This window comes from Thunnus maccoyii, chromosome 5 (genome assembly GCF_910596095.1).
Source record: "Thunnus maccoyii chromosome 5, fThuMac1.1, whole genome shotgun sequence".
NCBI classification, from domain to species: Eukaryota; Metazoa; Chordata; class Actinopteri; order Scombriformes; family Scombridae; genus Thunnus; species Thunnus maccoyii.
This window is the reverse complement of record NC_056537.1, coordinates 3374462-3391192: the sequence shown is the minus strand read 5'-3', so window position 1 is coordinate 3391192 and position 16731 is coordinate 3374462. Positions and strand designations below refer to the sequence as shown.

General features: G+C 38.7%; 1 protein-coding gene and 1 long non-coding RNA gene across 3 annotated transcripts; one reads left to right on the top strand and one right to left on the bottom strand.

The window, feature by feature from the left end:
- The first annotated feature begins 413 nt into the window (after window positions 1–413).
- Window positions 414–7364, top strand: LOC121897860 (troponin I, fast skeletal muscle-like). Of its 2 annotated transcripts, XM_042412625.1 has the most exons (7): window positions 414–982; window positions 2124–2150; window positions 2409–2445; window positions 3223–3351; window positions 4656–4745; window positions 4830–5003; window positions 6943–7364. In XM_042412625.1, exons 2-7 carry the CDS (start codon window positions 2143–2145, stop codon window positions 7018–7020), a joined length of 516 nt encoding a protein of 171 aa, XP_042268559.1. In that variant the 5' UTR covers window positions 414–982; window positions 2124–2142; the 3' UTR covers window positions 7021–7364. The 2 variants fall into 2 exon arrangements, with proteins under 2 accessions (XP_042268559.1, XP_042268560.1); XM_042412626.1 differs by lacking the exons at window positions 414–982; window positions 2124–2150 and having other exon boundaries at window positions 2276–2445.
- Window positions 3364–6693, bottom strand: LOC121897861. The gene is made up of 3 exons (XR_006096302.1): window positions 5723–6693; window positions 4879–4970; window positions 3364–3502 (listed from the first exon to the last, which is right to left on the bottom strand). It is a non-coding gene; the product is annotated as an uncharacterized LOC121897861 (long non-coding RNA).
- Window positions 7365–16731: the final 9367 nt, after the last annotated feature.

The following is a 16731-nucleotide window of genomic DNA, read 5'->3' as shown; positions in this document are numbered from 1 at the left end:
ATGGACGAGAAATCCTGAAAGTGCTCAGAAAAAAAACATGATTTTGATCGTCTCCAGTTCCACAACAAGGGAGCAAACTCCACCTGCAGATGAAGACAATGTGTGATATGATCGAAAGCTCCAGAAGAACTAAATAAATGGACTTTATGATGAGATTTTTTTTTTCTTTTTTTAATTTTTCTTTTTTCAAAAGTTCTTCAAACTCTCAATTATCATTCCAGAGAACAGAAACATGCAGAACACAAACAAACAAACAAAGAAAGAGAATATATATACGTAAATATGAACAAATAAACAATAAAATATAAAAATAAAGTGATGTATTTACTCACAGACATTCACTGTATCCACACATACTTGTTTCTTTCTTCTTTTTAAACATGTAGGTACAGAAATCTACAGCTGAAGCTGTTAGCTCCTCCGTCGGGTCGTTATTATTATGAGCTCAGAGGTTTTCAAACATGAAAACTTTATTAAAACCAAATGTGAGACACAACTGAATATTTCAATCTGATGTGAAGGTGTAGTCATTAAAGATGACATCATGGGGTTAACATTGATGACGATGCTTCAAGAAAGAGAACTTGAGAGAGAAGGTGAATATCGGTGCATTTTAAAGCTGTTTAAGGACTTCTGAAAGACTTCTGAGACTGGTCCTTCCCCCCTCACACACTCACACACACACACACACACACACACACACACACTCACACACACACACATACAGTGAATCTGCATCAGATCCGGGAGGGCTGTCTGCAGATCGGGGCTGGGCCGGGTGTATTTCAGGAGCTCGTCAGCCCATTGGTCTGACCGGGAATCCACTTCCATAAAGAGGATCTGAGCATTTTGCTGAGACATGACAATCCAGCATATATACCCTTTTTCATATTTCACTGTCTGTGGCTTTGGCAGTGTCTCCTTTTCTTCCACCAAGTGTGATTTGCGCTCTTCTTCTTCTTCTTCTTCCTCCTCGCAACAGGTGAGAAATCTTCTTTTTTCCAGCCTCTTTGAGCCTCTCTGAGATCAGCATCTTTTATTTCATCTGCGAAAACGAAAACGAAAAGAAAAGAAAAGAAAAAGATTTCCAGACTCTGTTTCTAAAAAAATCATCCTTTAGATTGTAGTTTGTTACTCCTTTGACATCCTGACATCCTGAACTCACTTTCTACATGTTTGCCAGTGATATTCGATCTTTTCCTGACAGACTTTTATTTATGTGACAGACTTTAATTTATGTGAGCTGTTCAGCAGAGCTGCGCTATGTTTTATGGTCCTGAAGCTGTTTGCAGCTCAGTGTCAGAAAGTGATTCAGTAGAACCTTTAAACTAAAATACCACAGTCAGGATCTTCTTTCTGTACATGATTCATATGTGATGGCCTGGTTTGCATCAAAAAATTTAACAAAACATGTTTTTTTTTTGACTGAGAACATCCTTTCTGCTGTTTCCAGCTACAGCAGACGAGACAATATTCACCTTTAAAGCTTATTTTACACTATGGGACAATAATACTCAGATTTAAAGACTCTCGAGTGCTTAATTAACCATTTAATTAATATGGATATGGATTCTTGGCCATTATTTCTTCTATTTTTAGTGTTATAAGTTGTAAATTTAAATCCCTTACCCTCGTTGAATGAAACTCAGAAAAACAACACAGTTAAACAACTTTTTAAGCTGTTAAATTTAACACTTTCAAACAAAAAGCTCACTTAAACTATTAAAGACAATCTGGATCTTGACTGGGAACTTGATTAAGATCTTCATTAAGAGATGACACTAAATCAAACGTGGATCTGATATTTTGCTTTATAATATTCCGCTGGAGAAGTTTTTTTTTTTTAAATCAACTCTTCACGCTGGTCGTAAAGCCTTCGAGAAGAGACACCCGATCCGGACCGTCCCAGTTTAGTTCAGTCGACGTCGCTGCTCTTCAGCTGTGGCCTCAGATCACGTTACAGCACAAATATTCTCGTCCATCCATCTCCATCGGCAGGAGCAGAACATGCTGATCTCACAGAACCTCACGCTGAAGTCATGATGTGAACGACTACGGTGCTCAGCAGGGGTCAAAAAGACTAAAAATGTCTCCTTCCTTCAATGTGGTTTTTTTTCATGCAGGTTGTGAACCGCCGCCAAGATGTCCGAGTAAGTTTTCTCTGATTAAATCTCACCTGAAATATAATGTTTACAAGCACATAATCTCACAATTACCTGAAAATATGTGTAAAAAAAGCAATAATGGTGAAAAGATTTATATTTTTCTTCAGTATTTTATAATATTATCCTGAAACAAGGACAGAAATCTGCTTAATTTCAATATACTGGATGAATACATACTGGCTAAATGTAAAATGATCTATATGAATATCACATGTTGATTTGACACAACTTCCTCCTAAACAGGAAAAAGATGACTAACAGCCGCAGGCATCATCTGAAGGTAAACCAACAGCTAAACATATTGATTTCTATCACAATAAAAGGTGCATGAATAAAAGTTTATGTGTTATTTTATTTGTTTATTTAAGTAAATTTAAGATTTATTTATATATCACAAACATTACAGAGTGTTTCACACATCAAAAGCAACAAGCAAACATGAAAATAACAAGATTTATGTTTACGGAAACAGATGATGTAATGGTTATAATGCAGAAATAAAATAAAGTTTTAAAAAACATCTCTGTTGAGCTGGATAATTTAACAGTAAAAGGTGAATTATTCCAAAGTTACGACTCTGGTTGGCTGATCTGAGACACTTTAAGTTACTAAATGGACGCAACAATTCAGAAATGTTCTCAGGAGCTTCATCACGTAGATCCTGACAGTAATAACCAACATTTTATATTGATTTGTAAACTGTAAAACCAACAGCCAATAGAGAGAAACCAACAATAATAATGTGACTCTTTGTCTTTGTTAAAGCATTTTGAACAATCTGCAGCTCCTCGGTGAAGGCGGCGAGTATAGTGAATTTTTAACAGGGACCACACAGATAAAAATAGTTCTATGAGCAATGCGACAGATGTAACGTATATAGTGCTGTAGGGCATCTAGCTGAAGCCAGAAGGTGATTCCAAGACCTTTCCTGAAAAAGATTAGCTTTAAAAAAACTCAGTGTTGAGCTTTAAATCACTTATTCAACCCAATGTTACAGAGTTAGAAAATAACATGTTCTGAGATGTTGTTTCCCTGTTGTTGTTTCCCCCCCCCGCAGAGTCTGATCCTTCAGATCGCTGCCAACTGGATCGAGCAGGAGAAAGCTGAACTTGTCGTGGCGAAGGAGGCCTACATGGCCGAACACTGTCCCGCCCCAGAGAAGAGCGGAGACCAGGCCGCCCTCATGGTGAGAGGACGAGGGAGTCAAATTTCTACTTGTTAGCTAGTTATTGTAACTACAGCTGCTTTTACTTAATAGTTTATACAAGTTTATACCATCTATCTGATGGCTTCTGGTTGAAAGGCATTGTGGGAAATGTAGGAAGTCACCAACATGGCTGAAAGAGAAAAAAAAAGAAAAGCACATTTCTGTTATGAGTGCTAAATATTTCTTGAAATATTCAACATTTTGCAAAATATCAGATGAATGTGTGTGTGATCAGTACAGAGATGGATGGATGGGATCAGATTAGCTTAGCACAAAGACTGAAAGTAGCTTCCAACAACTCCAAAGCTGTTTGATTTATACTTTGTGTGAAAAATATAAAAACTAGACATTTTGTTTTTGGAGGCAGTAATGTGCTGCAGCTGCTGTATGAGGCAAACAACTTTCTCACTAATGTGGACACTAGCATCACTATTTAAAACATATTTTGTTTTAAAATGCCCCACATTTGTCACACAGAGATAAATCAACCATCTTTACTTATATAATAATATAATTTGTCGTTTTATCCCTCCAACCAGAGGGTAGTTTAGATGATAGCTGACAGTTTTGGTTAACTTGTACATCTCACATGCTTTCATTTCAATAAATGTTCAAATGATCCAATATTTCAGCAAAAATCAAAGATTAGAGAAAAAGTCCAAAAACTGAAAACAGATTTGTGTATCAGAACTTTGTTTTTTCTTCTTTCCTCTCCCATTAATCATCTCACCACCCCTCAGATTTATCTGCTGACCCTTTGGAGGGGCCCGACCCCTAGGTTGGGAACCACTGGACTAAACTAGCTAACTGTATATAAAGTAGTGTAAACTAGCTCCACCTCCAGCAGCTACAACAGTAACATGCTGCTCTAACACTGATGCTTCACTATTAATAATCTAATGATGTCATATATAATAATATATCAGTCAGAGGGACCAAACCACTACTTTTACTGCAATACTTTAACTACATCAAGCTCATAATACTTATGTACTTTTACTGCAATACTTTAACTACATCAAGCTCATAATACTTATGTACTTTTACTGCAATACTTTAACTACATCAAGCTCATAATACTTATGTACTTTTACTGCAATACTTTAACTACATCAAGCTCATAATACTTATGTACTTTTACTGTAGGAGGGTTTTACATGCAGGACTTTTACTTGTAATGGAGTATTTTTACATTGTTGTATTGATACTTTTACTTAAGTGAAGGATCTGAATATTTCTTCCACCACTGATGTAACTCTGTGTGTGTGTTTGTGTGTCGACAGGAAATATGCAGGAAGATTCACGCCGCCATCGACAAGATTGATGACGAGAGGTACGACGTCGCGTCCAAAGTGCAGAAGGCCGACAAAGAGGTAAACGTCCTCTGAGCTCTGACAGCATCACAGTGACGACGACGCTCTGCACAACAGCAGATTAAAACCGTTTCCTTCTCATAGATTGAAGACCTGAAGATCAAAGTGGTGGATCTGATTGGTGTGAAGAAACCTGCTCTGAAGAAGGTGCGTATGTCCGCTGACTCCATGCTGCAGGCTCTGCTGGGCTCCAAACACAAGGTGACCATGGACCTGAGGTCCAACCTGAAGCAGGTGAAGAAGGAGGTGAAAGAGGAGGTGAGTTTATGTTTTTTTTTACTTTCATATTTTTTAGCATTTCGGTAACTTACAAGATGTGAGATATTGGGGTTGAAAGTTGAAGGTTGAAGGTCAAAAGTTGTGACTTTTGATTTCATATCTACAAATATTTTACCCATAAATGTTTTTTATCTGATAAAGTTTGGGGCCTTTTAACTGCAGTTTCAATACTTGAAATACTTGAAATACTTCGTAGTATACGTCATAGTATTAAGACATTGCTGAAATTTCCACAGTCAGAACTTGGGACAGAGTTCATTCATCACTGCCTGCAGACTCCACCATAAACAAATGGAAATATTGTACAATATAAAACATTTGCTAGTTTGATTCTTTGGTTTTATTTTGCATGTCTCGAAGCACACGTTTACACTGACAGTGACAGTCGACAGATGAAGGTCGTCTGTGTGAATGTGGAAGTTATTCAGTCTCTAAACACTAGTCTGAAATTAATTAGGATGCCGGCTTTATGAAAAATGTCCGACCTCCACAGTCTGTGTGGGAGGAATGACTCGCTGGTTAATGATTTAATTAATCAAACCCCATGATTTCTTGCATTTTCATCAGAGTAAAACATAATTTCCATTGTGCATGTACCCTGCACCTGTGCAAATGACCATAAAGTCTCTTGAATCTTGAATCTAATAAAAAATTGGAAACACGGCGTTATAGCACCGAGCTAAAAGAGATCATCTCACCATCAGCCTCGTGTAGGCAGATCACTCAGCGTACCTGATCGGTCAGACTGAAACTGAAACACGAGGATTTAATGGAGATTCATGAAAGTAAAACTGATTTCATGGAGCAGAAGCTTGTGACTGAGTGTCAGTTTGTTGTTGGAGCAGCAGATAACAGAACAGCTCAGTAAAAACTGGACTAGTGATGAAATTTAGCTGAAAAGTTAAATCTAGTAGATTATAACCTGTTTTAATGGCTCATGATGACTATATTTTCAACATATAACTGCTTTTACCAGATCTCTTGGACATATTTCTTTGCAAAAACGTCAAAACAGTGAGATCCTTTTCTATAAATTACAGAGTTATATGTAGGTTTACAAGTGAGGCACCATCACAGTGATGGTCTAACTCCACCTGCAGCTTGCTGATACACCGTATATGTTGACCCATCAGATTCTGTGACCTGCATGGTTGGTGAGGTTTAGGCAGGAGGAGTGAGATGGTTCAGGTCAGAGTGTAGATTTCTATCAAAACTGATTCAGCTTCAGTAATTTATTGTAGGTCTACTCTCTGAGGTAATGTAAATATGCACCTTGCAGCTTCATAATGGAGGAAAATAATCTAAACAAATTCAATATTGGCTGTTTGGGATCAGCGAAGAAACACATTTCTTATCAATCTGCATATTTATAACCTGCAGTCACAGTTGAAACGTGACACCTTGTGTGGACGACTTTTGACTCCCAGACAAACGTTTGATATCTGAGAACCCGCGATCGAATCGGTCACATCTGCTCATCCGGTTCATGCCAATCCATCTTCACCTCGTCGCGGCAGGTCTCAGATGCTACACAACTGATTTTATTGTTACCAAAAATAAAATGCATCTGTACACAAACTGGAGCATCTTCTCATCACTTCTTGTTGAAATACGTGATCATTTGCTCCTCGTCTGACATCAGTCTTGCAATTTGTGCACCATCACGTCACGTGTTATTCATATATAATTAAAGATAAAGATAGGATTTCTCAGCACAAATGTCTAAACCAAATTTAAAGAGAAACCTTATCTATTTATATATATATATATTTATTGTTTTGGCTCAACAATAGTCGGTTTAAATATGTTATAATAATCTAAAAATGTAGTTAAATAGCTGTGATGCTGCAGAAATCTGTCAGGTTACTTCTGTTATATGTTCGTATGTTTTAATTAAATCTTGTTTTCTCCTCTGCAGCCTACAGAAGCGGTGGGCGACTGGCGTAAGAACATTGAGGACAAGGCTGACAGGAAGAAGATGTTCGAGACCTCCTAAACGTGCCGCAGCTGTTGTTTTCTTTCTGTTTATATGAATTCCACGTGTCTCATATCTGTTGGTTGAACCAGGCGGTGGTGTTTTGTTGTTTTCGGTGAGGTCACACAGGGCTGAGCAGCAGGTTAGCATAACTGAGAGGAGTCATGGGGGGATGATGTGTGAGAGGTCTTTTCTTTTTCTTTTTGCACTTTGTTGTTTTGTCTTGGAGGAAGGAGAAGGAACGTCAGGTGTTTTCTGCAGGTTCACGTACCAACACGAAGTCTTAAAACTCCACACGGTCAGAGAAACATTCACACAAACGGAACCATGTCGAATAAAAACAATAAAAAAAAGTCAAATGTGGAAGAAAATACGTTTGGATTTGTTTGTTTTCTTGTGTCTTTTCACCTCATTCATGTTTAAAGAGCCTCATAGTATAGTAATAAATCATCTTTAATTATTAATAATGTAAAATAATACTTCAGTTTCCAACATGATGATCTGAATCCTGTTTGAAAGCCTTTAACAGGATAAAGATTCTGTTAATTAATTAATTTATTTTGAGCCTGGTCATCATCAAATGTTAATATTTTCAGTCTTAACTGGCAAATTCCTATAAAATATAATATAATAATAAATCAGGGTCCTCGTTAGTTAAAACCTGCATATTTAGAGTAGAAGCTGAAATTTTCATGTTCATGTTTTTGCCTTTTTCTTTGTTTGAAAAGAAAAAAAACATTTTTGGGGAATAATTTTAACTGTATTGTTCCATATTATTAAGATTATTATTCTATGTATTAGTCATGAATTATGTACAGTAATAATCAGATCTCTGAAAAATAGATCATTGTTTTAAAAAGTTAGTATCAGAATCAACATGATAACTTCAGAGAGAAAATCATTTATTTTTCTTTTAATTACAGGAATGCAAAATATCAATAAACACTAAATGCATCTATATATTCTTGATTAGAGATGATGATGAATCATGAATAAGTAAAATGGTACTTGCCCATAATTTGTGGGTATGATACTATTATTTTAATTTTTAAAAAGTGTATCATTAATATTTTGCATGTTTCATGGTAAACTTGTTGCTTTTCGTGTCATATTTTATGATGTGCTGCAGTTTGATGTTGCAACCACATTTTTTATCATCAGTTAAAGATCCTGCGTCTACAGAACAAACTGCATTATTGTCCTTATGCGTCGCTACTTGTAAAGCAGCACATGACAGCAGCATCTCAAGGTTGTCACATCTGATGAATCCTGTTTCCAGCTGCATGGCGACGGCTTCAGGATGAAGCCTGGACATCATTAAGATCATGGACTCATCATGTATAGGTCACACACGACCAGAATCTTACTGAACTTCAGATGAAGCAAAGGAGGCGGGTCAGTTTGTCTCACCCTGTTCAACATAGAAATGAATAGGAAGTGAAATCCAGTCTGACTGCTCTATTAAAGGATAAGTCCAGCAGTCAGGTGTCCGTATGAGCAGTGAAAGAGGTTTTCCTCGCTGTAATCATTCCTCCTGTTCATACTGGATATTAAAAGATCCTTCAAATGTGCTTTCAATGGAAGTGATGGAGGCCAAAATCCACAGTGTGTCCACACAGTCATTCAAAAGTTGATGTGAAGCTTATATTCAGCTTCATCAGTCTGAGTTAGTCATATCAAGTGGATATCTGACACATTTACAGTCTTTTTAGCATCAAATTCCCTCTATGTGTTTCCTCGGACAGTGTTTCCCTGTTGAGCTGCAGGTGGAAGTATAGTAACAAAAAGAGGGACTTTGGCACTAAAAAGACTGTAACGTTGAAAGATATCTACTTGATTTGACTCATTTGGACGCTGAAGCTTCACATTAGCTTCAGATAAACTTTTAAATACATTTTTGCACAGGAGGAGGACTGTGGACCCCATCACTTACATAAGTTCCACTGCAGGAACTTTCTCCTTCCACTGGAGGAACCAGCATCTAAATGAAGTTCCAGAGAGATTGTTTTACTCCCAAAAAGTCCCTGCTGGGTGGGGGGGGGGTTACTTTCCAAAAGTACAGGAACTTTGAGGGCGGGGTTTTTTGCAGGTATGACCATTGCTGATTGGTCAAACACACACAGTACAGCTGCTTCAACTTGTGTTCAGCTTCATTCATAAAACAAGGAAGTGCTCTGGTATCGATTTAGGACGTTTGTTAACGTTAAAAGTAAAGTTAGACTTTGCTGTCGGCTTCCTGACTCATTTTAAAAGAGCAAAAGAAAAAGAGAGAGAGAGCAACAGAGCTGATATCACGAGCAAATAAGCGAGAGACTGAATGAAGAGAGGGAGCAGCGGTAGCGAGAACAAAGCCGGTGAATGAGAGAAATAAATCGTTATTTTCTGATGGTTTCATGTCATTTCATTTTACTACAGAAATAAAAGCATCAAACACTCAGCAGATGATTTACTGTGGAGACAGACGCTCGCTGCATTTCTGCTTTTCACTCATTCATTTACATCCAACTCATGCAGCAGTAAATACAAAGAACAACAGAACACATCTATTTTTTCCTTGTGTGTGAATTCTGTGTTTCAAACAACACTGTCATTTTTTAATTCCTCATGCGTCTAATTTGCAGAATCTATCTGGTTCCTTTGATGTGGTAGAAACACAGACAGGGACTTTTATCTCCAAGTTTAGTTCCTGTGATTAGTTCCTCTGGATCCAAAGTATCTGGAACTTCTGGTCAAAATGCTGCTGCAAGTGCATTGTGAAGGTAAAACTACTAATGGTCAGTATGAACAGGAGGAATGATTACAGCAAGAAAAACAGGTTTCACTGTTCATTTGGGCTCTTGACCGTTGTTTTAACCCGTCCTTTACTTCCATAATCATCCTCACATTGTGGTGGATGCTGCTTGGTTTTGACCTTTAGACTTTTATATTTCTTGGGTATAATTAGACATTTTGTCCTGAAGAAAGGTCACCAAAATCAGTAGGAGTCATTATCTGGTGAGATCAAAGTGCTTTATGAAACTACATCAATCTGGTGTGTTCACATACTGAATCTGAACCGGAGCGACACGACTTTAAGGTGTGAAGGAAGGTGATCAATGATTCAATGTCACGACAAGTTCCTATAGTTCTTTAATGCTTCAAAGCCCACTGCTGGTTTCAGCTATGCCCCACCCCTACACACACACATGCACACACACACACACACACACACACACACACACACACGCACACGCTGTCACACTCCTTGTATGGTGCTTTGAGCTCTGCCTCCGGCCTGCTGGGGGCCCAAGGTTCCGGGGCCTCTAAGGTTTCCTCAGAAGCTAACTTTAACTGTCCTGTCGGCTGCAGGAGGGAATGTGAGGAGACGCCTTAGAGTTATATTTGGACCATGTGACTTCACCAAGACTCCCTTTAAAAAACGCTGCGTTTTGCGTCCAACACCAGTCTGCTGGGCTTCAAAAGTCATTAAAGCAGCCTGTAATTTAGCTTTAGCTTTAGCATCTCTCACGGCATCTACCTGGCATTATAATGAAGATCATGTTGAGCAGTTTTCAGAGTGCAAAGCATAATAAACACACATGAATTGGTGGAATGTAAGTACTGTACAGTTTTGAGGTACTTGTACTTTACTTGAGTATTTCCATGTGATGCTACTTTCTACATTTCAGAGGGAAATATTGTACTTTCTACTCCACTACATTTATTTGACAGCTTTAGTTACTTTTCAGATGAAGATTTGACACAATGGATAATATAACAAGCTTTTAAAATACAACACATTGTTAAAGATGAAACCAGTGGTTTCCAACCTTTTTGGCTTTTGACGTCTTACAAAAAGCAGTGTGTAGTCGGGGTCACATTTCACATGTCTATGAGTTGTTAACAGCTCCACCAAATAGTGATTTTTCCCTCTAAACTTCTCACATGCTTTCATTTCAATAAATGTTCAAATGATCCAATATTTCAGCAAAAATCAAAGATTAGAGAAAAAGTCCAAAAACTGAAAACAGATTTGTGTATCAGAACTTTGTTTTTTCTTCTTTCCTCTCCCATAATCATCTCACGACCCCTCAGATTTATCTGCTGACCCTTTGGAGGGGCCCCTGATATAATAATATATCAGTCAGAGGGACCAAACCACTACTTTTACTGCAATACTTTAACTACATCAAGCTCATAATACTTATGTACTTTTACTGCAATACTTTAACTACATCAAGCTCATAATACTTATGTACTTTTACTTAAGTAGGATCTGACTACTTCTTCTGTATTGGTACTTTTACATAATTAAAGGATCTGAGTACTTCTTCCATTACTGCACACATACACAGACAAGACAGGCAGAGAAAGATACAATGGGCCTGAGAACATTGTTATATTATCCTAAATCTCTCTTAAGTTTTTCTGTGAGGCTAAGTCAGAGTCACCAAACTCTCTAAACTGTACAAACTTGTTATAAATCGCCTGTTTCAGCCTGATGAATTTTATCTGGTCATCAGGGGGACTTCATCATTAGCATCATTTATGCCTTTAAAATATCCATATAAGGCGACCTGTTCTGCTCCATTTGTGGGCGAGTTTCATTCGCAATAAGGTTCCCAAAGAGTCAAAAGAAGCATGTGAGGTTACTGCTGTCAGAAACACATTTATCAGTGTCAGTAGTCGTATTAGAGGATCTGAAACAATTTAACTTAAACAAAATTATGAATCCATCAGCCCCAAACCCATTAGATGTAAATCTTTAAAGTAATAATCTCGAACACTTTCATTTATATAAATGTCTGTTAAGTCACTATCTATCGCTGAATAAGGTAACACAGTGGTGATTGAGCCTACGGCCCATTTGCAGTATTTCGAAGTGGGTGTCTGTGGTGACATTCCTGGGAAAAATCACAAGCAGTGCAAAGTTTGCGTTTTCCTTCACCCAGCATTGGTTGGTCCGCCAGAGAGGGTAGGCGGAGCCAACACAACACACTCGCTCTTCAACTCACTCGTGTGTGAAGCGGCCAAGTGACCAAAAACACCTGCAATCACTTATTGCCATTGGTGACGCCAAAGAGAACAAAACGGAAATCTTCAAGATTGTTACTTTAAAACAGCTCACGAATCAACTGATTTTTTCATCCACCTCTTTTCAGCACAAAAAAGTAGTGAACACAACACTGACATACAGTACCAGTCAATAGTTTGGACACACCTCCCCATTCACTTGAATAAGAAAATGTGTCCAAACTATTGACTGGTACTGTGTCGTCACCTTTCAAGTTGAACTTGTTAGCAAACAGCTGCTTATTTCCACATCCAGCAGTTACGGAGCAACATTATCATTTATTTGGAGTCGTGTTTCTGTCCACCTGGTAAATGTAAGTCCAATATTCACTCTCTTTTAGCTTCTGTTTTTACTCTCTACCAACTCCTGAGGGAAATATCTGGCTCTTTAGCTGCTAAATGCTCCACTATGTTCACCAGCTAGTCTACAGCTAACTGTGTCTGTTTGGTGCTGAGCAGGTAGTGTACAGCGGCTTTTTACAGCTTTTTCTTTGACGAAAACGAAAAAAAACGACGCTATGAGACACTGAGAGTGAACCAGAACAGTAAAGTTGCAGCCGGACAGATAAACAATGAGCTGAAACTCACTATAAAGCTCCGTAAAGCCGAGAGGAGCTGCAGAGTCACTGATAATTCTCTGTAGGTTCATCACTACGAACCACGACCAACACATTACACACTGACAGATCAGACATTATTATTATGAAAAATATTGATTATCACTGCTTTAAACAGCTGGACACTGCAGTTATTTCACGTTGTAGGTTATTGTTGGGGACTTTTTATTTTTTTATTTTTTTATTCAAAACTTTATTAAACAAAAAAAGTACATAGTGTGTCAGGCACAAAACAAGTACACATGATAACTACAACAACAAAAAAATAAAGTAATGAAAGACATGACAAAAGGGAAATTAATTTAATACCTCAGGAGTTTTATTAAATATATTTATGTAATATTCTAAGAACTTGTTGCTTTTTTATTGTTTGTAAGAGCAAAACAGGATGCAATTTTCAATATTTTTCTTATTGTCAACAAATCTCATGTTTGGAGCCAAATCAACAATGAATTGATCTACTAACAAGTATTGTGTGTGTATCAAAGCCTGATCTTATTCCTCCGTTGTTGTCTAAAAACTATTAAAAACACATCAGTGAGCCACACCGCTGCACTGGGTCACATGTTCCTTCGTCCATGAAAACGGAGGTTACGGTAACTTGTTTTGAAATGACTCCAAAGAGTAAAAACAGCGATAAGATAGTAACCATCAGGAGTGAGGTTCCTAGTACGAAAGACGCCACTGCACATGTGCAAAACAAGAATCCGGGTTACTATCTTATCACTATTTTTACTCTTTGGAGTCATTTCCAAACAAGTTACGGTAACCATTGTTTCCATTGATGAAGGAACATGTCACCCAGTGCAGCGGTGTGACTCACTGACGTGTTTTTAATAGTTTTTGGAACAACAACGGCGGAATAAGATATATCAGCTTTAATACACACACAATACTTGTTAGTAGATCAGTTCATTGTTGGTTTGGATCCAAACATGAGATTTGTTGATAGTTAAAATAAAATAAAAAAAGTTAATAACATAGTCAAGAGATTTGTTACTCATGTTGTCATGGTAACAGAAGATGTCTTTAAGGAGCGGAACACCTTCGATGACATCACAGTCTGTGTCTGTGACATCACTGGAATCCTGAAGCAGCTGTTGTTCAGATTTTATTCCTGAATCTCCAGTGAACAGAGCAGAGAAACACACAGAGACGGAGTTTAACTACGAGAAGAGACAATGAGTCGACCAAATTACGACCACATCCAAACTTTAGAGGACTTGAAGAACGAGTTCTTTGCCCTCCAACGGCACAACGAGTTCCTCCGCCGAGAAAAAGAGTCCCTCCAACAGGACAACGAGTCCCTGCAGAGAAACCACAAAGCCCTCAGCCTCAAAAACGAGGTCCTCGAGCAGGAGAACAGGAGCTTGATCCAAAGAATGGACGCCATGGAAGCCAATAATCTGGCTTGTATGAAGGCGATGAGTCAGCAGCATGATAACCTCCATAAGGAGATCCAGCAGCTGAAGAGACACATCAGAGACGAAAGATCTGTGTGGTCTGTGGAGCGAATCAGGGTCCTCGAATTCCAGATGGGACTCGAGGACACCATGAAGAAGATGTACGCCGAGCTCAGGTCAAAGACGGAGGAGGTGGAGGGACTAAAGGTCCAGCTCTCCATCGCAGCCGAGCAGAACTGCAAGGAGACGGCCAGACTGATCAAGAGTATGGGAGACATATTTAACGAAGAGAGAATGGAGAGACACAGGAAGAAGAACCACTGGTTTTATCGCTGGTTCTGGTAGGAGGACAGGGAGGACAAGGAGGATGTGGAAAATACTAAAACGTAAGAGACTACATCCATCGATTCTGTTACATCTCTTCCTCCGACATCACCTGTCACGCTCTCTACTTCCCATCCTGTGTCTTCCTAACCTGCTGCCCCTCCCTCTCTCTCTCTCTCTGTGTTTGTGTGAGTGTGAATGGAGACAGGTGTGCTGGATTCAAATCAGAGCTCCACCAGCTGCAACCTGTTCCATAATCACCTCTACAAACTCTGAAACCAAACGTCTGGACTTCAGCAGACTTGCAGACTTTGCGGACGCATTCCCGGGAAGTCTGCGAGCGCTGAGGTCTGTTTCAAATCCACAATTCATCAAGTCCTCAAGTGGCCTCAAGCGGACTTTCTGCAGACTTCCAGAGAGTCTGCTTGGGGTGCAGACTTCACTGGACTTTGCTTGGAAAATTACCCATAATCCTGCAGCAACAGGCTATAACGGTGAAAACAGCAAAAGAAAATAACAATTATTATTACCAATAATAAAAACATTAATTATCATAATAATATTAATAATAATAGGCTATGTAAAATATTTGTTTTTTTCACTTTTGTTGTATAAATGCACACAGAATAACTGGACTGTTTATTATAATCTGCTAAACTAGACGGGCAACGGTTGGTTTTGTCCGTCTACAATGTGAACGTCCTGAGTGAGGATTTAATGTGAATATAATATCAGCATGTTTAGCAGATCATGTAAAGGGAAATTCTCTTTTCTTGTGTGTAAATCAGCAGACCTTCACATATCAAAAACGTTTGGAGTCGTTCAGAAAAACACTCTGAAGTGAGTTACGGGGTCAGGAGTTTCAAATTATCACCATGGACACACTGGAGGTGTTTAAGTCCTGTGTCAGAGCGCTTTTTATCCCCTTGTGGCCCAGCGCCCTCACAGACTTGACATGATGACAGTGAACTTGTCACGGTAAGTATGACTGAGGTCCACGAGGGCTCAGTCGGATGGTGGACATTTGGATTCAGCCTAATACTCATCCCTGCCAGATCGTAGCCTGTTCTGACTCTGGTCTTTGTCTCTTGTTCCTCATCTTGTCAGCTCTGCTTCTCTGCCCTGTACCCCCCGCTCTACTCCACTTCCTCGGATCCTGCTCCAGACCTGCTTACCTCTGACTCAAGCCTCAGCTCCTGGTCCTCAGCTACCAGGCTGAGCTTCATCCCCACCTTTCAATAAAATGATTGCATATGCAGATCAGGTCTGTCTGACAGACTGCTGACCAGTCCAGGATGAACCTACGTCTCTCAGCCACTGCATGCTCTGAAAAGCTCCAGTCCTGCCACAACACAAATGATTTAGAAAATGGATAATAAATGTTCTGTGTAGAGACCTTCTGTTGACTCTCTTCTTATAGATGTGGGAAGTCGGGAGCCTGTAAAAGCCCTTTGAGACACAGTTTACTACATAAATAAACTTTAATTACATCTAATTGGCAACGTCAGGCTTTCTATATTTTGTTTATATACGACTGAATTGCAACAGCAAACATGTTTTGCAGGAAACCTTAATGATAAAATGTTGTTAATGTATTCCACAAGTTGAAAATATGTTGATACTGAACATAAGAGTTTTTAAGAATTTTTCCACCAAAATATCCGATCTTGCAGTACAATATCTGCTCGTAGTGACTACAGCAATATTACGCATCTTTATGTTCAGACGCTGGCAGGTCTGTTGACGCCGCTCTGCTGGCTTGATGTGCTACGTATCACAAAGTCTTGATTTAGTACTAAATTTCTTTGAGAAATATACAATTTTTGGGTCCCAGTCTGATTAATACGATGATGAATACCTTCCAGAGACTGAAAACTGGACGCTAAACAAACTAATGTGACCAAACTCTTCATGATGAAGGAACATGTCACCCAGTGCAGCGGTGTGACTCACTGATGTGTTTTTAATAGTTTTTAGACAACAACTGAGGAATAAAATATATCAGGCTTTGGATACACATAAAATACTTGTTAGTAGATCAGTTCATTGTTGATTTAGGTCCAAACATCAGATTTGTTGACTTGTTGGTGCCACATGGGAACTCTACCTCGTACTATAAACTTATGTTTTTTAAAAGGTCTAGTTATTAAAGGCCTGGATGTGTTTATACTGGCTTGATTAGAGCCAATCAGGTCAGACGGCAGCAATTGACAAGGTGATGCAAATTGATACACTTTTATGTCAATGCACTGTAAGAAAGAACTGAGACGGCCGAACCAAAAGAGGGCTGTCAGGACACCAAGAATTGTCAGCTATAATTTTCATCCTCGTCTTTT

Coding starts and splice junctions, on each gene's coding strand:
- LOC121897860 (XM_042412625.1), top strand. Junction 3,352..4,655: donor GAGACCAGGCCGCCCTCATG/GTGAGAGGACGA, acceptor GTGTGTCGACAG/GAAATATGCAGGAAGATTCA. Junction 5,004..6,942: donor AGAAGGAGGTGAAAGAGGAG/GTGAGTTTATGT, acceptor TCTCCTCTGCAG/CCTACAGAAGCGGTGGGCGA.